The sequence below is a fragment of the Chiloscyllium plagiosum genome, chromosome 27 (assembly GCF_004010195.1).
Source record: "Chiloscyllium plagiosum isolate BGI_BamShark_2017 chromosome 27, ASM401019v2, whole genome shotgun sequence".
NCBI classification, from domain to species: Eukaryota; Metazoa; Chordata; class Chondrichthyes; order Orectolobiformes; family Hemiscylliidae; genus Chiloscyllium; species Chiloscyllium plagiosum.
In genome coordinates, this window is record NC_057736.1 from 11,898,698 (window position 1) to 11,922,553 (window position 23,856).

General features: G+C 42.5%; 1 protein-coding gene across 2 annotated transcripts in view; it reads left to right on the forward strand.

Moving 5' to 3' along the window:
* The window catches only part of pacrg (PARK2 co-regulated), a 299,906-nt gene that overhangs the window by 228,003 nt on the left and 48,047 nt on the right, over nt 1–23,856 (forward strand). Inside the window, exon 4 of one of the 2 annotated variants that reach the window (XM_043717409.1) lies at nt 5,759–5,908. The exons of the other annotated variant lie outside the window; for it this stretch is intronic. Coding sequence (XP_043573344.1) covers nt 5,759–5,908 — 150 coding nt within the window. The remainder of the gene's footprint in view (nt 1–5,758; nt 5,909–23,856) is intronic. 2 annotated transcript variants of the gene reach the window in all.

Consider the following 23,856-nt stretch of genomic DNA (forward strand, 5'->3'; position numbering starts at 1 on the left):
TGTGTGATGGGAGAGGTGTTAGGTGTGATGGGAAGGTGCCGTGTGTGATGGGAGAGGTGTTAGGTGTTAGGTGTGATGGAAGAGTGGACTAGGTTGTCCCAGAGGGAACGATCTCTGCTGAATGCAGACAGGGGAGGGAAGGGAAGATGTTTTTAGTGGTGGCATTGTGTTGGCAAAAATGGCGGAGGATTACTCTTTGCATGTGAAGGCTGGTGGGGTGAAAGGTGAGAACAAGAGGGATCCTATCCTTGTTCTGGGAGGGGAGGGAGGGGGTGAAGGTCGTGGCGCGGGAGATCGACTGCACACTGTCGAGAGCCCTGTCAACAACTGTAGGTGGGAAGCCACGGTTGGAGAAGAAGGAGCACATGTTAGGAGCACCACTTTGGAAAGTGGCCTCATCGGAACAAATGCGGCAGAGGCGATGGAGCTGAGAGAACGGGATAGAGTCCTTACAGAACGTAGGGTGAGAAGAGCTGTCATCCAGATAGCTGTGGGAGTCAGTGGGCTTGTAATGGATATTGGTGGATAGACTATTACCGGAAATGGAGACAGAAAGGTCAAGGAAAGGAAGGCAAGTATTGGAGATGGACCAGGTGAAGGTGAGGGAGGGATGGAAACGGGAAGCGAATTTTTCCAGGTCAGGACGAGAGCACGAAGCTGCACCGAAATAGTCATCAATGTACCGATAAAGCAGTTGTGGGAGGGGACCCAGGTAGGCCTGAAACAAGAAATGTTCCACATACCCCATGAAAAGGCAGGCATAGTTAGGACCCATGCGGGTAATAAGGGCAATAAATGCTGGCCCAGCCAACAATGCCCACATCCTACAAATGAATGAGAAAAAAAGACTCCCAGCAGATTCTGTCTGGGGTGGGGTGGGGGGAGGGGGGTTTACAGGGCAGGAGTCACAAGCTTGAGGCACACAGTGGTGTTGGGTGAAGTGGTCGGGGTTATCTCTTGGCAGCAGACCCCAGACAAGCAACGGTTGGATGAGCAGAATCACAAAGATCACACTTTGTTGGTTCATAATGCAGAAGGAACTGATTTGATCATATAAAAATATTTCAAGATAAAAATCATGTGACCATGTCTCAAATTCCTTGAGAACAAGTGACGTTCATGAACTATGAATCTGTAACAGTCTTGTTTCCTTATCTGTCACTTTTCTCAGAAAAGACAGCCTGATTGAAAATACCTTTCTGTTTAGTCACCAGCTTTTGAACAATGTGACTATCTCTGACTGGTGACAGAGAGAAACACTGAGCATCAATATCTGTAGAATTTCACCAACAGCTGTCAAAACATTCAATTACCATCCACTGCCTAGTTTCAGGAGTTAGTTGTAGGACTAGCAATCATCAATAGCAGATGCTTTTGATTCATTCACAGCATGTAGGTGTCACTGGCAAGGCAATGATTTATTGCCCAAACCTAATTGCCCCTGAGAGTGCAGAGGACTATCACAGCTGGGTTATTAAGGATATTCAAGATGGACATAGAGAGATTTCATTCCAGTAAGGATAAGACAGGAAAGTGTAATTGAGGATTATCACTTGATATCCACTTCTGATCCTACCTTTTAAGGACCCATGGAACGTGATGGTGAGCTGCGATTCTGAATCATTCCTGCTCATACGGTGCATCCAACAGTGCTGTCCAATAGAAAGCTTGAAAAGTTTGAGCCAGAAACAAAAAAGAACAGAGTTTTACATTTAACTCTCGACTGATGTGTGACTTTAAGAGGAACTCGTAGGTGGTGTTCCTTTGCACTTGCTGTCTTTGTCCCACTGGGAGTTCAAGCCTTAGAAAAGTTACAACACAGAAAGAGGCACCTAGGCTCATTGTTTCTGTTCCAGAACAAAAAGAGACAACCCACCACCTTCTAGGACCTGGTCTGTAGCTTGCAGTTACAGTACTTCAGGTATCGATCCAGGTACCTTTTGGGAAAATTAAGGGCTGCTACCTCCAGCTTCTAACTAATCAGTAAGTTTCAGACATCCACCATCGTCTGCGAAAACCAGAGCTCAGAGGTTTATAATTATCGAATTAAAATTGGGAGTCTCTTGCTATAGGGTACAACTAGAGTCCAAAGCCTTAGAGATTAAGGATCAGGGTTTCTGATCTCCAGAAAGTCAAAAACCAGACATAGACACCAAGATCCACATCAGGACACTCGAAGGTGCTGACACATTGACTGGGAAGTGACGGCCAGGCAAGTTTAAGCTTCCAGTGGACAATTACTTGGTGTCTGGAACTTTCTAAAAACGTCTTCAAATCTGAGTTAGAATTAGATAATTTAGAAGATTCTGACTCACTCACCAGGAAGAATTGAATGGATTAAAGCCTGGTCTAATTCATGGATGACTGAACTGAACCATCCCTTTCCTGATCAACTAACAAACTCCTACCCCAACCCTCCAAAGCTTCCTCTAACCCATTACTACTCCACCGACCTAACCTGGCCTGATCCAACTTCACTACCCAACCATGTTACCCAACTATCCATACCACCCCCATCAACACCATTCCCAATCAACCCCATCCCCAACAACACTACTACCCCATCAAATCTACCCCTCCATCATCACCACCCTCCTATCAAACATAACTTCCATTAACCCTTCTCTCCATCAACCTTACCCTTCATCAATCCTAGTCCCCATCAACCCTTTCCTTTGTCAAACCTACCACCTCATCAAACTATCCCACGCCTCTCTTATCCCATTTACCCATTTAGCACCCTACTCCTTTACTCAAGCCATCTACTTATTCGCATTCATACACTCTCACCAACACATTGAGAAATTCTGGGACATCTAAGCTTGCCAGAATACAATAGCCTGTTGACATTCTGCACAGATTCTCTGTGCTGCTTCTGCTCAGAATTCCTGCACTGATCAGATCTGAACGATCCTCTATTGACGATCATTCAGAGAACTCAGAGAAATGTTGGGTTTTTTTTTCAACCTGATCATGGTCAGGGTTCCTGATCGCAATGGGAAGATCTGCGCCGTCTTATTTTATACTTTCATTGTTCTTTCACAAAGGAATAACCAAAATAGATTGCTCAGTTCAGTATTAAACCTGTTCGTAAAAATGTACACACTTCCCATTTGAGTATTGTTCACCTTCAGTTCTCATATGCAGGTCTAAACAATACAACCTGTCCCAAATGAGTGGAGCTGTGAGATTAAAAGAGCTACATTATACATCAGAATGAAAACAAACAGTAGCAGGTGCAAATATTTTACTTAGCAAACAGTCAGTGGGAAAGTAATTTCTAACCGAAAATGTGAAAGAAACTCAAGGTGAAAATTAAGTTCAGTTGAACACTGGGATAACTAGGAATCAAGATAAAAGCAAATCAAAGGAAGGGTGGAGTTGATATAGTAGTTGTGACACAAGTAGAGTCAGACAGTTACACAGTTTTATAGCACGGAAATAGACCCTTCACTCCACCTGTCCACGCCGACCAGATATCCTAACCTAATCTAGTCCCATTTGCCAGCATCTGGCCCATATCCCTCTAAACCCTTCCTATTCATGTACCCATTTAGGTGCCTTTTAAATGTTGTAATTGTACCAGCCTCCACCACTTCCTCTGGCAGCTCATTCCATACACGCACCACCTTCTGCGTGAATGGAGCGACCCCTTAAGTCCCTTTTATATCTTTCCCCTCTCACTCTAAACTTAGGCCCTCTCGTTCTGGACTCCCCAAGCCAGGGAAAAGACCTTGTCTATCCATGCCCCTCATGATCTTATAAACATCTATAAGGTCATACTCCAACCTCCGATGCTCCAGGGAAAAGAATGTACTTTATTAGGAGAAAGCTGAGGTGTAACCATCTCCACCCTGGCACACCACTGGTGCTGGGGTATAGTCTACAAGATGCATTGCAGCAATAATGCAGTCCTTCCACATTTGGCCACCTAAAAGAATAAAGGCAGCAGGCGCATGGTAAGACCATCCTCCTCAAGTTCCCCTCTGAGTTACACATCATCCTAACATGGGACTGGATAAGCTGTTCATTGTGACAAATGCTGCAAATGTCTACATAAACCATCATGGGAATACCTTCACTACACGGCCTGCAAACTTTCAAGCTTCTCCAGGGATGAGCAGTGAATGCTGGCATCTCCAGTATAGTCCAAAAATGCATGTTTAAAAAAAAATCCACAAAGACGTTTGTAGATTTGCTATGAAATGTTTTCAGATTGGGCAGAGCCTGCACAGTGCATTGCAATTGAATGGCTGGCAAAGAGCAGATGAAAGGACTGAGTAATGTTATGAATGACAGGGAAATGAAGGGAAAATGCTAAAGATTTCAGATTTGAATATCAGTTTATACTTTTGTTTCCTATTTTGCTATCACTTGTGACAGAAACGTCATGTAAATCATTTCACAAAAAACTAGTGTAAAAAGAACTTGCAACCCTAAGATACATTACCTGCTCTAGATCAAAACCAGTTGCTCCAGCACAAACACGGTACAGTCTGGAAGATTTAAATCTAATTGTCCGCAGTGCCTTTATGATTGTAGCTGGTGTCAGGAAGATGATCGCTTGTGTTGTATGTCTGGATTGTCATTCCACTGAGTTAATGTCCATGTCATAATAGTCCTTCAGCTAATAGAGGAGCTGTAAGCAAAATAATCAAAATCTGTCGGCAAGCAGCTACTGATCTCTTTGAGCAGACAACTATAAATAAACCCTGTACTTCTCAATTCCCTTTCAGTGTTATACTCAACAGTGTTCACAAGTGCTCTTTTTTGCATTCTCTCCATCTTCAAGGATATAACTTCTGCAGCACGTTCTTTACTCAAAGTAATTATGTTTGTGTTCTTTGAGGAATCACAGACTAAAGATTATTGTTCCTGATGTTGTGCACTTTGCGATAAAATTCTCATGTCTTGTTAGTTTAGTGCTCCATTTAAATGTCCAACAGAGCTATTGTTAGCAAATATGTTGAAGGTCCTTGTACAAACCTAACAGTTGTTTCCTAGCTTTAACTGTTGCAGTTTTTAGGTCAACTGTAATTAGGTCTCTCCAAGCTATCAACTATTACTGACAGTTGATTTTGTTTTGCTTGTTCATGTTCAATGTATCATTGCTGAAAATTGCAAGGTTTTTTTATGGACTACCTCTTGAGAGTGGCTTCTGATTTTGTATTTCCTTCCTTCAGAACCCCTTTCATAAGTTGCTTGGAATTCAGCTGATCTTCTCAGCCAATAAAGAGGATATTAAAATAATTAGAAAAGAAAATTGACACAAGCTGACTTTGTTTACCAAATTGGTCACGGGAGCTTAGCAGATACATCAAGTGAACATTACATATTTGTTTGAATTTTTTTTAACAAATAAGTCTTGATTGTATTAAACACTTGCAAAAACCCCAGATAGTTGTAAAGTTTAATTGTTCTGAGTTGATATGCGATGGCCTTTGCTGTTTGACGGTGAGACAGTTGATTGGAAATGTGCCATTTGTTTGCTGTGAGAGTCTGACAGGCTCCCAGGTCCCTGAGGGGATGAGCTGTGTGAAAGATAAAATTGCAACTCAGAGCCTCAATGCTAAATGAATACACTGGGCAGTGTAGTGAGTCTTGCATTGCTAATAGCAAGGGAATCGGGGATAGATGAGCACCAGCAATCCAACTGGAATATGTTTAAAGCTCTGCTAACAACAAATGATCTACCACGCTCTCAGCAGGGAGCATGTAATCAGCACACCACCCCATAACCCTTTCATGTCTCGTACAGATGCACTGAACACTCGGAACAAGCAAGTTATATGCACCACGCTGAAAATCCTGCAGCATCTTGTTGTGTCAGGAGATATGGTGGGCGAGGCTCTGGTCCCTTACTACCGACAGATATTACCTATCCTGAATATATTTAAGAACATGAATGGTAAGTTGCAGGCACAGTGGGAGCTCCCTGCTGAATTGTACATAATTGTGAGTTATTGATGACGTGGAGGTGCCAATGTTGGACTGGGGTGTACAAAGTTAAAAATCACACGAACACCAGGTCATAGTCCAACAGGTTTATTTGGAAGCACTAGCTTTCGGAGCACTGCTCCTTCATCAGGTGAACAACCACCTGATGAAGGAGCAGCGCTCTGAAAGCTAGTGCTTCCAAATAAACCTGTTGAACCGTGAGCTATTGAGTATTTGCCAGATCTGGAGCACACAGAGATACTTTCCTCACTTGGATTATCAAAACCAAACAAATAGTTTCTGTGAGTTATGGGATGAATGTTATGGGAGTGAAATATCCAGCCCAGTTCAATGTTACATGGCATATAGTCCTCAATACAACAAATCTGTGGCTGGAGCAATGTCTTGCTCCTTATTGTAAATGCATTACAGTCAGTTGCTTCATTGTCAGTACTACCACACATAAATTAATATACTGTATTTCTAGAATTATGCAGCGCTTGCTATACAGCATAGCAACATGTAGCATTGGAAAGAGGCCATCTGGACTATTGTGCCTGGTCTGGTTCTCAATTGTTCTCACCGGCCTACCCTTTCCCCATATCTTCGTATTGTTACTGCTTTTGATGAATAAGAATGAAAGAAAGCATGAGAATAGCATGGAATCTTTTAACCCCTGTCCCATGGATAGTCTGAAGTGTACCCGCCCCCCTCAGTCTCCTGAGAAAACGTTTATCTGAGCTTCCCCAATTCACAGGAAAGCAAAAGAAAACATGATCTAACCCCTCCATGATATATGCTGTGATGGTTGCTTTATTTCTGAATGTACACATGTGCCCAACAGCTTATGACCTTTACACACCTGACAGTTTCTGATTACCCCTGTCATTTATTCATATAACTCTAATCCTTATTTCAAAATCAATTTACATTGGGTTATTCCTGGAGGTTGTTCTTGTCATTCATTTATTAGTTGGGATTCTGACATTTTATTGTCCTTTGGAGTGATATTTGCTTCTAATCTCAAGTATGAATTTAGACTTGAATAAATTTGCTATCCATTGTGATGATGGTTATAAATTGTGCATTTTACAATAGCCACATGATTCTTTATGCACACCATCGGTGAGGTTCTGAATCAGCCATTAGGATTTATGTTGTCCCAGACAGAAGACAACCCTGCGCTCTTGTTTAAACTCAGTTGCAGAATGTATACATCACAGATAACAGCAATCCTATTGCCCATCTCAAAATGCTCTCGAGTAGGTTGTAGTGAGTGACCTTTTGAGCACAGCTACTAGACCATTTCAGGGGTGAAGGTTGCTTCATGGTAATGTCATTGGATAAATAATCCAGAAGCTCAGGCTAATGCCCTGTGGACAGGTGTTCATACCTCACCACAGCAGCTTGTAGTGTTTAAATTCAATTAATAACATCTGTAATTGAAAACTACTCTCAGTGATGGTGACCATGAAATTATCATTGATTGTAATAAGTACCCATCTGGTTCAGTCATGTCCCTTAGGGAAGGGAATCCACTGCCATTATGATCTGACATGCTTATAACATTAGTCCCACACAATGTGCTTGACTCTTAACTGCTCTCTGATAACAGCCTCGCAAGTCACTCAATTCAAGGGCAGATAGAAATAGACAATTGCTGGGCTTACCAGTGACACTCAGACTAACTAAACCTGAAGTCATACATAGGGCAAGGGCAGTAGATTTCCTTCTCTAAAAGACATCAGGAAACTAGCTGCATGTTTATAACATTACAGTAGTTTCAATTCTCACCATTACTGAACTTCTTAAGTCCAGGATTATTCAATTAACTGAATTTAAATTCTCTAACTACCATGGTGGAATTAGGTTCTTGGTAAAGTCTTCTGGCTTGCTAGCCCAATAACATAACCATGATATTATTAAGACACCGCAGCACTATACACTCTTCGCTGCTTAACACTTGAGACAGGAAATTCTTCTTCTACTGTTTGCAGCAAATACTGTCCACTACAGTTCCTTTAACCAACTAGCTGAGATATGAGGTAGGGATTGAACCCACATGTTTTTGCTTCAAGATGTGCTATAAGAACCCCACGTGATACAGTATATTTAGTTGAGAAAAATATTTTATAAGTTGGAGCCTAGATCTCAAGAGTATACTCCTGCTGCTGGAGATCATAGCCACAGCCATCATTTCAAAGTTAATGAAGTTACTTTAAGTTTGAATGCGAACAATTGAGGTTTAATTTTGATTAGCCAGGACTGACATTGCAAAACACACTTCAAGTGGATTACAAAAGTTCGGAATTAACAGCATTGTGAATTTCAAATAGTCTTAGGTCCATTAATACCTCCCAACAATGGGAGTGTTGCTTTATTTCAGTCTTGCCATTCTACACGGAACCCCACAATCAAAGCCAACCTCTGAGTTCACCATTTCCTGAATTTCTGAGCGCTGTCTCCGTTTTGATATGTCTCACTGACTTTGATAGCCACAGGGTGCACTGCATACCCATCACCTGCTTTTATGGAAACAATGGATGATGAAGTGGAAGGTTTGTGTCGAATGTGTGTGTGTGAAATGCAGCAACATCAAAATCGTCTTCTACATGTGCAGTTGTTTATCTTGATCCTGTTTAAATCTCCTTAAGGAAAGGGACTGCAGTGAATTCAAGGCTGACAGCTACATCAGTAGAAACAAAAGTAATCTAACACCAGGTTGTCACCTGATGTGGTTGAGCGATGACAGTAAATTATTTCCATTCTTTACATCAAGGTCCCATTCTGCTCTCTCAGGTGAATACAACTGATCCCAAGCAATTATTTTTAACGAAGGCAGGGAGGTTCTCCCCAGTGTTTGGTCAATTTTTTTTTAGATTAGATTCCCTACAGTGTGGAAACAGGCCCTTCGGCCCAACCAGTCCACACCGCCCCTCCAAAGAGTAATCCACCCAGACCCATTTGTCTCCAGTCATCTCAAAGTCAAATTGTCTGGTTATTAACACATTATTGCTTGTGAGAGTTTGCTGTGTCCATATTATTCACTACATATCCAACATTACAATAATGACTACCCTTCAAAACTACTTCATCAGGCTGTAATGCACTTGGGAGCACCCTGAGATCATGAGAGGCACTACACACAAACGCAAGTATTCAGATTTATTATTAAATTTATGTCCCAATAATGATCAAATCTGCCCTTTTGAAGAAATGGTGCCTTTGGTATAAAAGATGTGTTTGATGGAGTCATTTTCAATTTAAAAATTGTTGTGTGAGTTTGAATGAATTTTATAGCCATTTCAAGGATTGCTATCAGAAAATCAGTTTAGACCTATGTACAATACATGTACATTATATAGGTCTAATGGTGACTCAGTGGTTAGCACTGCTGCCTCACAGCACCAGGGACCTGGATTCAGTTCCACCCTCAGGTGACTGTCTGTGTGGAGTTTGCATGTTCTGATTGTTGACATGTCCTTGCATGTTCTTCCGCCTGTGTCTGTGTGGGTTTCCTTCAACAATCTAAAGATGTGCAGCTTAGGTTTTTTGGCTGTGCTAAATTGCCGACAGTGTCCATGCCTTTACAGGCTAGGTGAATTAGTCTTTATTACGCAGGGATAGGGTGGGGAGCTGGGTCCATGTGGGATGCCCTTCAGAGGTCACTATGGATTCGATGGGCCAAATGGCCTGATTCCACGGTGTTGGGATTCTATGATGTGCATGATGCACATGAAAGGAGCCAGGATGTTACAACCCTGGGTACATTTTTATTTGGTTACAATAGACTGTGTAGCAGAAACGCTATCATCGAACAGCATTGCTGGATCTCATAGCATAGTGCATAATGGTTGAAAGTTGCTGGGAATTATGTTAGAATTACTAAATATGAAGAGAGGAAATTCGGGATAATAACAGTGCACCTGGACCATTTTTATTGAAAATGAATCTATCAAACACAAGTTTATTACAAAAGATAACATTTCTTTGAAAGGGTTGCAAAGGAATATTCAACCATTGCTGGGACATGCCAAATATATCTGAATCCGATTTTTAAGAAAATGAGGTAAAAAAATCTCAAAGACACCAGGTTATATACCAAGAGGTTTATTTGAAAACACTAGCTTTTGGAGCGTCACTCCTTCATTAGGTGGTAGTGCTCTGAAAGCTAGTGTTTTCAAAGAAACCCCTTTGGACTATAACCTGGTGTTTGTGTGATTTTTGACCTTGTCCAACCCAGTCCAACACTGAAACCTCCACATCAAGGTGAAAAAATTTAAGCAGCATCCGTTTTTATTTCTTTTATTTCCAGCTCTTTCTCTCTATCACTCTCTTTCTCTGCCTCTGGCAAAATACATCTCTAGCTCTGTTCTGTTCCCTGTTTTGTTTCTTACAAGAAGTCCAAAAGGGGTCAGTTGTGATGAGACACTCTGAATACAACTTAAAAGAATAACTGAGTTGGGAGTATTTTTCACCAGGTCAATGCATTGGCAGTGGGGTAACGTCAAAACCACTGTGAACAAAACACTCTTCAACTGCTCTCCCCAAGAGGCTAACACCACAAAAACAAACGATGCAGTCAAACTTGCTTTGCTTGTAAGAACGTGATCTGTATTTTTATGGTTGGCAATGTAGCATCATTCCCCATTCTGGCTTGTTTTATGGGTAATGATGGATCATGTGATCTCTCTCAGAGATCAGTAAATGGGGAGAGCAAACATGATTGTAAAACTGAAATAACTGCACAAAGGCTGTTATCCCATCACCAAGTCACCCTTTATTTCCATGTGCACAGTACACTGGCTCTGACCAGCCAGCTCAGAGTCAGTCCCTGAATGGAGAAGATTCTGAATCCCCTATTTAAATATTTTTTAAAATTCTATTCCCCCATACTACCACTCTACAGTAGTGGTGCTTATACTCCCCCCACAACTCCTGTGTTGTATATATGTACAGTGACTCAGTAAAGACACCATGTACAAAAGACTTTATTCAGTATTTCCACCGCCAGGAATACACTCTTGTGACCAGTGAAATAGTAGCAAGCAAAGCCCGATAAGGTAAATGCTCAATCCCCTGTTTATATTTTTTCTTCTTTCTTTTTTGAGTTGGAGGGGAAATAAGACATTCCACTCCTTGCGATGTCCTCCTCTTCCTGAACAGCTCGAGGGAGTTGGTATCCCCAGTTTATACTTTTTCTTTTCTTTACCCCCACACCAGCGCCTAACTGTAGTAGTGCTTATATTTTCCCTAGTACCCATGTTGTGTGTATGCAGGTGTGGGACACAATGAAAGACAAATCCCTTGTTTATTTTTTTTTCTTTTTTCTTTGTACAAAACACTGAGGTGTTCCAAATCAAAGCCTATGGATCACCTTGTGAAATTACTCCACTGAGGCTGGTATCCCATCACCAAATCACCCTTTGTAGACAGTCAATGACACTGACCCAGCTCCCTCAGAACCAGTTCTCAGAGTGAACAGGGTCTTTAACACTCCTGTTTATTTTCTTTTTTTTCTTTTGCTTTGTTTTCCCCACACTACCGCCTAACTGCAGTAGTGCTTATTTTTCCCCAGCACCCATGTTGTGTGTGTGCAGGTGTGGGACACAGTGAGAGACACAAGGTGCACGAATCTTTATTCAATTTCCACCACCAGGAAAATCCCTTGTTTGTTTTTTCGTTTTTTTTTGGATTAGATTAACTACAGTGTGGAAACAGGCCATTCAGCCCAATCCCTTGTTTATTTTTTTTATTTTTATCTTATTATTTTTTCTTTCTTTTTTTTCTTTTCTTTTTTTCTTACCACCTAAGTGCGGTAGTGCTTATTTTTTCCCCAGCACCCATGGTGTGTGTGTATACGTGTGAGAACTCTTCTGTTTTGTTTTATTAACCCCCACACTACCACCTAACTGCGGTAGTGCTTATTTTTCCCCCAGCACCCATGGTGTGTGTGTGCAGGTGTGAGACACAGTGAAAGACACAAAGTGCACGAATCTTTATTCAATTTCCACCACCAGGAAAATCCCTTGTTTATTTTTTCTTGTTTTTAGATTAGATTAATGACAGTGTGGAAACAGGCCCTTCGGCCCAATTCTCTTTTTTTTTTTCTTTTGCTTATTTTATCCCCAGCACCCATGGTGTGTGTGTGCAGGTGTGAGACACAGTGGAAGACACAAAGTGCACGAATCTTTATTCAATTTCCACCACCAGGAAAATCCCTTGTTTATTTTTTCTTGTTTTTAGATTAGATTAACGACAGTGTGGAAACAGGCACTTCGGCCCAATTCCTTGTTTATATTTGTTAGTCAGGGCACCCTGATTGGGCCAGGTTAATGACCCCAATCAAGGAACTCATAGTCAATGAGATCCACCTGGTTCCATTCATTACAAAAATGTGATTGAAGAATGAGACATCTCCAGTTGCAATCCTCATTAATATTTATTGCTGACCAAATCCCAGAATTAAAAACTTGTTGTCTGTCAACTTGTGTTGAACTTTACCTGACCTTACTAATCCTTGTGGCTTCCCATTATTTGGTATTTTCTTTGTGTGTTTGACAAGATTTGGTCTTGATAAGCTGCTTGAACCATAGACTATGTCTTATTAAAGCAACTGGCTTCTTGAGATTGTAAGATGAGCTGTTTTAATAAAAGCGAAAACCTTCATCAGTTTATGACCAATCCCAAGTTCCCAGCCAGAAATTTTAAAGCCTAAAAATACACTAAGTCCGGAAAGGAAACCAAATGTACTCGTGTTGCTGGAGCTCTCTGTCAATGATTGTTGCCGATAAAACATGTATGATTTTATGGCGATTAAAGTTTCTCTTCGAGAGCATAAAGAGTCGGAATTTGGAAATTTATAAAATGAATCTTTCAGGAAAGAAAATAAACTTGGCTGAATTAGAAATTGAATCTATTCATCGTACAAACAATAACAAGAGATTCCTCAAATTCATTGCACTGGAGGATTTTTTTTAAATAAACATGGTCACAAAGGAATTTCAGGCAAAAACAATAAGCATTCATCATTCTATCTTGCTTCATTTCATTTTTTGGTTTGCACAGGACAGACTGAGCAATGTAGGTCCTATTCACTCTGAAACCAACTCACCAAACATGCTTCCCCCGTGAGATAGATCGAGTTAGGACTTCACCTTTGGCAACAGCACAAACAGCGTGGGACTGGTCATCCAACATCCATCCACCTAATGTTCAGTTCCATTAGGAACGCAGGAAAAAGCGGAGGCTGTTTAACCCCTCAATTCAAGGAGATCATTCCTGCTCTGTGACCTAACTCCACGTGCCTGACCTTTGCTCCATATCCCTTGACATCTTTGATTAACAAAAAAATCAATCTCAGTTTTAAAATCACCACGTGACAACTGACCACTTGTCATTTGCAGAAGAGAGTACCAAACCTTTGCCATCTTTTACGTGGAGCAATGTTAGGAATGAAAAGAAATATCCAATCACTTTCCCCTTTCTAATATTGCCCACCTTCTTCACTTTCTCAGCTGCTGCAGGAACCCTCTTTCATTCTTTTCTTCCTTCCAGAGTCAGCTACACTAATACTCTGTAGGTCAGCCTCCCACCCCCCTTGTGTCTGGGCACATCCAAAACTCTGTATCATGATCTTCATCATGCTGGAGTTTGCTGTTGGTTCCCAGTCCTGCAACATCCTCAACATACTCCTTCTCTTGTTCAAATCTCTCCCTGGCCTCATCATTTCCTATCATCCAACCTGTCAACTTTCCAAGATTTGTATGTTCCTCCAATTCCAGTCTCTGAACAATATCCAGGATCAGCTATGAGGTTCCTCAGCTGCAGAACTCACTTGTTGAATCTCTCCACCTCTCCATCTATCTCCTTAAAGCTCCCCCACCCCTTTCCTTACAACCTGCCTTCCTTGACAAAGCTTTCGGTCACTTGTCTTAATGTCTCTTTCTGTGACTAGGTCTAGGTGTCAAGTTTAATCTGATCATGCTTCTATGAATGGGATGCTTTTGCTTTCTTTAAGGCGTGAAAGATTCTGCGCTGTAATGTTATGTCTTTTCAAAGCAAGGGGGAAATAAATTGTATTTCCTTGATCTATTTCAGACCATTTTCAGACAAAGAAATACCTCATTTCACAAATACTCAAAGAAAATCAGTTCATCCAATGCCTTATGAACAAGAGATTCTCAGTCCAACTTCTAAGGAATGCAGCATGGTTTAGAGATATGACCGAATGTATCATTTTATGATTATCAAATCACAACAATATTTACAATAAAGCTTAACTCTCAAATTACTTCCAGTTACAACATAATTGGGCACTTAATAAAGTCAGCAGAGGAAAAAGGTTTCTCCCTCTATACTGTTCTAATGTAAACTGAAGTATAACCTTTGAGGTGTGGTCTTTCAGGCAAAACCTGAGAATTTAGGGCATTGTAGAGGAACAGAAGTGCCACCAGTACGGAAGTGGGAAATGGAGTAATGTTGCATTCTTGCCTTTTGGGCTACAGCTGCTTTGCTCAGCTCCTGCAATCCCATGCAGGAAGGGCCATGATCTGTCACTCACTCATCACACAGAAAATACCACATTCAGCTCTACACATGGTTGGGCGTTGGAAAGGAAGTGGTGGCGAAAGAAAGCCATTGGATGGGGATAAAAGAGGGAAATAAACCGAGATATTGACATAAATTTCGATGGTGACTGGCTGAATTACTTGAAATGATTGGCAATACTGTGACTTGAAAAACAGACTCATCACTGGTAAACTACAGTTCCTTGAAAGTGGAGTTGCAGATAGTTAGGATAGTGAAAAAGGCATTTGATATGCATTCCTTTTTTGGTCAGAGCATTGAGTATAGAAGTATAGGAGATGTTGTGCAGGTCATTGGTTCAGCCACTTTTGGAATCTTGTATGCAATTCCGGTCTCCCTCCTATCAGAAGGACATTGTGAAAGTTGAAAGGGTTCAGAAAAGATTTACAAGGATGTTGCCAGGGTTGCCAGGGTTGGAGCTATAGGGAGAGGCTGAATAGACTGTTGCTGTTTTCCCTGGAGTGTTGGAAGCTGAGGGGTAACCTTATAGAGTTTATGAAATCATGAGGGGTATGCATAGTGTAAGGAGACAAGGTCTTTTCCCTGGGGTGGGGGAGTTCAGAACTAGAGGGCATAGGTTTAGGGTGAGAGGAGAGAAATTTAAAGGGGACCTGAGGGGCAACTTCTCACGCAGAGGCTGGTGCTTGTATGGAATGAGCTGCAAGAAGATGTGGTGGAGGCCGGTGTAATAATGGCATTTGAAGGGCTTCTGGATGGGTGTATGAGTGCGGGGTGGGGGAGGGGGGGGGGGTGTTTCGAGCGATATGTGCCATGTGCTGACAAATGGGACTAGATTAGGTTACGATATTTGGTTGGCATGGACAAGTTGGACCGAAGGATCTGTTTCCGTGTAGTACATCTCTATGACTATGACTCGAGGACTGACAAGGAGAAAGCCGGAAAATACAAGGTGTGAACAGTAAAAGTGATTGCAGAATAGAATTGAGAGTAACAGATTGACGTATTTTTCTTTGAAGGTTATTACATTTTTCTGTTACAGCATTCCCTTTCTATATGGATCTTACGCCATGTATTATAGAAACAAATTTCTGGGTCTTCTTTAACCAGAACTGTTAACAGCATTTCTATTTCTGTAGGTTGGATCTAGGGTTTAAAGGGAACAGTGGGGTGGGGCCTTGAACACAGAGGTATATTCACATATGTAAGTTCCGTCAGAAGCAGTATTGGGGGAAGAGGGCGAGAATCTGAAGGGGGAAATTAGCTGCCGTGTGCAGGCCCAATTCATGGCAAAGCCTTATTGGAAAAATGGGAGAATCATTTGGGAAGCAATTATCCTCATCAGGAATAGTGAATCGGGGAATGCAAATTGCTTGGAGAGCAAGGCAGAGTCATGCCCTGTACCGAGTACGTCTGCAGTTGGGTTTTGGAATGCTACACAAAACTGGCACAGGGAGTAATCCTGAGATTACTGCACTTGAGGTCCAATGTTTTAGTTTCCTTCGTAACTCTCTGAAATCTGACTCAGGACCTCATCCCTCTTCCCCTTCTTCAGTGAAATTAGAGTTTCTTCCTTCAGCGAAGTCAGAGTTCACACAGTTTTGAAGACAGCCAGCCACCATTACAAACAGCCACCATTACAACCAGCCACCATTACAACCAGCCATCATTACAACCAGCCATCATTACAATAGAATTTAAGTCTTGTTATCCCAGTCAGCCTCACAGAAAGGTACTAAGGACTGGAAAGAATGACTGAATTATTATTGATCAATAAGACTGATCTTTGAAGCACCTTTGGTTACTTTGCGTAGGGATGGTGTTCCTAAGCACAGCAAGCTCAAGTCCCAAACATTGTTTCTTGATGAAGGGCTTTTGCCCGAAACGTCAATTTTGATGTTCCTCGGATGCTGCCTGAACTGCTGTGCTCTTCCAGCACCACTAATCCAGAATTGTTCTCGACAAGCCAATTTGGGAATAGGGTCCTGAAAGAGCCATGCGGTTCTTTATTTTTTTCTTTATTCTCTTGTGGATCATGGGCAGTCCTGGCTGGCCAGTATTTATTGCCCATCCCATTTGCCCTTGAGAAGGTGGTGATGGACTGTCTTCTTGAACCGCTGCAGTCCGTGTGCTGTAGACAGACCCACAATGCTGTAAGAGAAGAAATTCCAGGATTTTGACCCAATGACACTGAAGAATCAGTGAACTTTGTCCAAGTCAGCATGGTGAGTGGGAGGGGAACGTGTAGGTGATGGTGTTCCCTTGAACCTTCTGCCTTTGTCCTTCTAGACGGTAGTGGTTATGGGTTTGTAAGGTGCTGTCTAAGGAACCTTGGTAAATGCGCATTGATCTAATCTCATTTTTGGGTGTTGCCTTGGATGTCTAGATTTCAGCTTTACCAAATGGCACGTGCACCACTTGTAGCAGAAAGTACGTGTGCTTATGCCATTTTGTCAATCTGATTCTGAGGCACTGCTTCATGTGCATATCAAAGATCTTTTTGGGCCCTTTTTTTCTTTGATGTATTGTAGCTGTCTTCACAAATGGTGGAGAAAGCAAACAATTGTTTAGATTTTATAGCCATACGTGAGTGGCTTGCAAGAATAGGAAGCGTTGTTGAATTGCTTGGCCTTGGTGACGCTCCATTTGGAATTCTGGGGTCAGTGTAGTCTCCATGTTTCAGGAAAGCTGTAAAATCAGCAAACCAGCCATTCAGGCAACTTAGCTAACCAAACCCCTATAAACAGGACTTTAGAAAGTGAAAGATGGGCAGGGTAGTAGGAAATGTGGATATCTCTCTTTTCAGCAAGAGCGTGACAAAATTAGGTAACAGATTTAACAGTAGGGCATGATGTAATGGGAAGCCAAAGCAGGCTTTAGAACAGGGCTGGATTAATTTCTATTGCCCAAAATAATAGTGTGCCATGGTAAAGGAATTTCTTTTGCCTTGGCATCATAGCATACTGCCAGGAAAATACAAGTACACACTACCAATTGTTGAAACCTAAAATATCCTGACTAGTTGAATGTGTCTGTAGACTTGCAGCTTTCTACATATAGTGGAATTAGTCAGTACAGATCAAGCACGTGATTAAGTAAATCAGATGAGCTGGGAGTGACCATTCTTTGCAATGGATTCAATCCATCTTTGGGCAATTAATCCACATTTAATATTTACAGACAGCAGCTTACATTCTCTGGAGATCCATTTCTGTTTTAACTCCTGCCAACTTGCTCAGGAATGTAATTAAAAGCCATACCAAATACATCTGCTTGAAGTATCATCTTTATGAGCCAGACTTGTTTCTTTAAAAGTTTTGTGAATTCTGTTTCCATAATCCTAAATCTCTTGTTTCTACATTGCTGATGTTTGGCAAACACATCGAATCACACCAGAGACAAGTGCTAAGAAAAGAAGATTTCTGTGGGACATGATTTTAGAACACACGAGCCAATCAAAAGGACCATCAAGAATTTAAACCTTCTTTATCATACTTGAGACCTCTGCTTTCTTGCAATATTATTTGATAGGTTCTAGTAACTATGTAGCAATTGTAAAGAGGTCTGCCAGATGGACCTCATAGAATAGGAGTTCCCTGATCAAGGCTGTTATTCTGGTCCAATCAGGGAGCCATGGCTGACATATATAAACAAGAGTATCAGAGGTTTTGTTCAGTTTGAGGGCTAGCTCTGAGGAAGCTGGACCAGTGTCAAGTACTATGTACGTGGAAATAAGGGGTGACTTGGTGATGGATACTAGCCCCTGTGAAGTTATTTCAGTGGCAACAAGAGAAAAAAAATACACTCCTGAAGAAATTTGCTTCCAACAGTTGTCATAAGCTTTTCTGGCATCATGCTGTTATTTGTGAAGCTTGACTTGTTTGATCCTGCCATCGAAGATTAGGCCCAGTATGTGGAAGGAATGCGTTATTTTTCTAGGCAAATGACATTGGGGCAGAGGAAAAGCAACAGGTAATTCTGCTGACAGCTTGTGGACCTGTGGGTGTTTTGGTTATTAGGAGCGTAATATTTCCAGAAGCACCAGATACTAAAACCTTTCAAGAGGTGATAGAATATTACAACTCCAAGCCTCCTGTAATTCTGAGATGCAAGATTCTCAGCCATTCATGGGAATGGCCAGGTCAACCCTGGACTTAGTTATGCATTGACTATGCCAGCCTTTTCATGGACTCAACGTTCTTAGTGTGGATTGGAGAAGAAGGGCCTGTGCCCGAAACGTCGAATCTCCTGTTCCCTGGATGCTGCCTGACCTGCTGTGATGTTCCAGCAATAAAGTTTCAACTTTGATCTCCAGCATCTGCAGACCTCACTTTTTCCTCGTTCTTAGTGTGGATGCCCACTCAAAGTGGTCAGACATGCGTAGAGTTCATTTGTCAAACACATGGCTTGACAAAAGTGTTGGTCACAGACAACAGGCAATCATTTACCACCAATGAATTCAAGCCTTTCCTAAAATCAAATGGCATTTGACTTTTAAGGACAGCTCCATATGATCTATCATCCCATTGTCTGGCAGAAGGAGGAGTCTAAACTTTGAAGGCAGACTTTAAAATTTAGACAGTCTACAGCTTCACTCAATGCCAACCTGTCCCGGTTCCTAGTAGCTCCAACAGAGTTGCTCATGAGAAGAAGACTCCACACCAAGTAAAATTTGATTTTACCTGATCTGGGTTAGGGTAGGAGGTGAAATGGTTTCAGAAATGCCAACCTAATGCTGATCTTGCTTTTGCGCAGCCCCTGTGCAGCTGTAACCTTGTGTGCCTTGTTCTGTCCAAACTCCCAAGGATCTGTATGTCATTGTTTGCTATGATCTGTCTGCACTACTCACAAACTTAGGTACATGTGACAACAATAAATCAAATCATTGCTGGACACAAGACCCCCCTCTAAACGAGAGAGAAAGTTTACTTCAGGGGTGGATGAAGTTTGGTGCCGAAACCATAGAATGGCCCTACATGGATAAGAGGCATGGGCAACCCAAGGTCAAGTCCAGTGAGGTATAAACTTCAAGTAGGCGGAATGGTCCTGGATACGCTTGTAGACCATATGAAAGCTGCAAACTCACAAACAGCGTGAGAGCAAAGTGTGCCCGGCTCCTCCAACTGTTCTAGAACCCGTGGGTTCTCCCCATCTGTCCAGCATCGAAGGAGCCCCGATATCTGAGGTGGAGACAGAAGGTGTCACAGCCTCAATGCCTTTACCACCCGAAGAAGGGGATGAATTGTTTCTGAGATGCTTCAGGTGTGAGAGGTGGACTGCAGTCCGGTACACGCTGCCCATACCTGATGCTTGGTCAGAGGAACCAGACCTGGTGTGCAATATGTCCCAGGAGAGGCTACAAGAGAAAAGAACAGGCCTTTACCCCCGGACTTAGAGGGAGAGGAAAGTAATGTTTGCAATGAGGTCAGAGGTCATGAGGGCGGTAGCCAGCCCATGGCCGAACATTTCAACTCCCCCCCTCCCACTCCGCGAAGGGCATGCAGGTCGTGGGCCTCCTCCATCGCCAAACCCTAACCACCCTACGCCTGGAGGAAGAATGCCTCATCCTCTGCCTTGGGACCCTCCAACCATACAAGATCAACGTGGATTTCACCAGTTTCCTCATTTCCCCTCCCCTCACCCAGTTCCAACCTTCCAACTCGGCACTGCCCTCATGACCTGTCCTACATTCCCACCTATCCACTCCATTCTCCTCTCCGATCTATCACCATCAACCCACCTCCATCGACCTATTGCACTCTCAGCTACCTTCCCCCAGCCCCACCCTCCTCCCATTTATCTCTCCACCCCCTCAGCTTACAAGCCTCATTCCTGATGATGGGCTCTTGCCTGAAACATCGATTCTCCTGCTCCTCTGATGCTGCCTGACCTGCTGTGCTTTTCCAGCACAACACTCTCAATTCTGATCTCCAGCATCTTGCAGTCCACACTTTCTCCTTTGTAATGAGGTCAGCCAGGGGGGAGCCTTATAGAAAATGAGTTCCCTGATTGAGGCTGTTAATCTTCTCCAATCAGGGAGCCCTGGCTGACAGATATAAACAGGAGTGTCAGAGGATCTGTCACTCTGGGAGCTGGCTCTGAGGGAGTTGGATCAGTGTCAAGCACTATGCACGTGTCAATAAAGGGTGACTCGGTGATGGGATACTGGCCTCTGTGGAGATTATTTCAGATTATATTAACTGTTATTACATATTCTACTGCATGTTGATTCAGAGAATACCTATCTCTTGTGTTCAAAGAGTTCAGAATAATGCAACAATGTTTGAGTAAAGTACCATGGACAGAGAATTTTAATACAAACTTCAAAAACGATGCTTAAAATAAACACAGTAATTCCCAGTTTTAAAAGAGCACTTCAGCCTTTAGCTCTGACTTGTTGGAGTCTGTCAAATGCCAACTATGTTTCTTAATGGAACATTATAACTTTTTAATGAGATGTTATGTTAATTCAGTTATTGCTTTCGCTCAAATATGGCCTTTAGGTCAGAAAATACAAGAAGGAGTCTATTCAAATACCATTTCTAAGGGTAATGGATAACATTGCAAACTGAGGAATGAGACTTCCAGATCATTAGCCTGTAGGAATCTGAAACCTAATTTCTAACTCTCGTGCGAGTTTCTATTTTTTTCTTTCCCTATTTTCATCTATGTTTCAAATTATAAAACAATGTGTCTTTCATATTGTCAGTTTCACAGAAATCTGTTATCTGCTTAAGGAGGGACAGTGGCTGTGTCTGACAAACAGCATTCCTGTTATTGTTCTGTGCAACACAATAAAACTAATAGCTGCTTATCAAGTTAACGTGTTAAAAATTTGCAGGATTTTCTTTTTGATGTCAGTCTTTTATAGAACGCAAACATTTGTCACTTAGTTGTGCAGAAGTAAATATTGCTGGAAGCAGAGACATACATGTCAGAGACATTCCTGATGAAGAGTTTATGCCCGAAATGTCAATTCTCCTGCTCCTCGGATGCTGCCTGACCTGCTGTGCTTTTCCAGCACCACACTCTCGACTCTGATTTCCAGCATCTGCAGTCCTTACTTTCTCCAAGTTGATTTTAATCTTACTGCGAACACTCTTCCAAGGATGCCTACCTTGAAGAAGTTCTCCTCCTCTCTCTACAAGGATCTCAGTGTGTCTCTCTTTCTCTCACTACACCCCCAGGTCATCTCCCCTGCCGTGAAACTCTTCAGGATGCCTGATGAAGGGCTTATGCCCGAAACGTCGATTCTCCTACTCCTTGGATGCTGCCTGACTGGTTGTGCTTTTCCAGCACCACACTCTTGCCTCTGCAGAGACATATTGCCAAAGCATTTTGTCTTGCACACATCAGGACAAATGCAAGAATGCCCCAATTCAAAGGGAGCAACAGTTTATACTGCATGAGAATGGGGTGCTGATTGGTTGGCAAGAGGCCTTAACCAGGCAGGGACTTGACAGCCAACTAGCACCATTTTCTCATGTAGCAGAAATTGTTGCTACCTTTCAGATTTGACATTCTTGCATTTGTCCTGAGGAAAGCTTCAACAGCAACTCTTTTCTGAATGGGCAAACACTGTGTTCACATTCTGTCCAAGCTGAAAGCTTACCCCCATTGATAAAATTCTTTGTGTCACCAAACCAGACCCATGTAAGAAGTCTTCTCAACAAGAAAGGCTGGAGGCTGCCACTCTACAGCAAAACTTCCAGAAGCCTCTGTGATATCTATAGCTCAAGTGAGGAAGCTGATGGAATATTAATCACTTAGCTGGAGTTTAGGGGATGGGACGTGGGATTGAGTTTGGAGCAGAGTGATCTCTGTCCAGCGAAATAGAGTAGTCCACTTACTCCAGGCCACTGGTTTCCAGCTGTTACAGATGTGCTCAAGGTGCAAAATGTGCAGCCCAAGGCACTGCAGAGGAGGTACTCAGCAAATTTGCCGATGCATCATCTCACAATCCCTGAAATATTTCACCTCGAAAGACAACGCAAGTATCACTGGAACACATCATTCCTAGTCCACTTCCTCAGTCTTCCTGACTTGAACAAATATTTATTCCTCTATCATTACTGAAACAAACCTCTGGAATTCCCTACCTAAAACTACCATGGCAGTATCATCAGCACAAGTGAGTCAATAAAGCTAACTGCACCGTAGCTAGGCAAAGAAATACAACTCACCAATTTCAGAAGATCACTCTTACAATTGCAAAATGATAGATACAGTGCCTGGGGCTGGTGACAACATTAGAATTACCAGTTATGAAACCCTATCTTCCAAAAAATGCACCACATCAGGACAGCTCATTTCCTTCATGGACTGGATTACACAAGCTGCAAAAAGCCAGGGAGCTCAGCCATGATCACAAAGGCTGGCCGGTATAGTTTGGTGCTGGGAGCAGTATTAGGTGCATTAGGGTAGGCTTTACACCCTTTCTTTGGAAAATGTCCTGCCTTGGACACCTGTGGCCAGTCTGACTGGTGGACCATTTCTGTAGACATGTCAGGATCGCTGGAACTATGGGCAGCCATATCACGTCAAGGAGCTCATGCATAAGTCCAGAGTCAAGGGGGCTCAGCGAGGGGGTGGAGAGGGCAATTGCCTGGCAAGGTTTAATCAAGAAGCCAGACTTTAAAGGTGGGGGGAGAATAATCTTTGTAGGTGGGTTGACTCCAATGGGCCAAGGTGGGACACAAAGGAGGATTCCCAGCATTGTTTTCAGCAGAAGCTGCCAGGCTTTCCACACATTCCAGTGGGTAAAATACCAATGGTGCAGATGGTGGGATGAGACCCACCAGTTGCCAATATTTGACGATTGAAGAGCCTCAAGGGGCCTAAGGGTAGATAGGCTGCCCACATCGTCCCGTAAAATTTCAGTCAGATCAGAGGCAACCATGAAAGTGGTGTCAAGGTCACCCATTGGATTTGAAGTATCTCGCCCACCTCACAAGCATACACATGGGGAGGGTAAAATTCAGCCCCATTTTTGAAATTATCTGGAATTTAACGTACCCATTCTGGATGCAGAGTAACTTGCAGGTCCCAACTCTTCCTGAAATCAGGTACCTAGGGTCCTGAACTCATGACTGGCCCTTGCCAGGTGCAACTCCAGCGTCGGAAGGCTATGATGGATGGATGGATGGAAAAACCCAAAACCCAAAGCCTAGACCACATGGGAGGTGGTAATGGCTGCTGGAGAAAAGATTGGGGGACAGCAGTGAATCGTTTTTCAGATCTTTCAGGAGAGGTGATGGCCTAGTGATATTATTATTGAACTGTCAACCCAGATAATATTCAGGGGACCTGGGTTCGAACCCTGCCACGTCAGATGGTGGAATTTGAATTCAATAAATATCTGGAATTAAGATT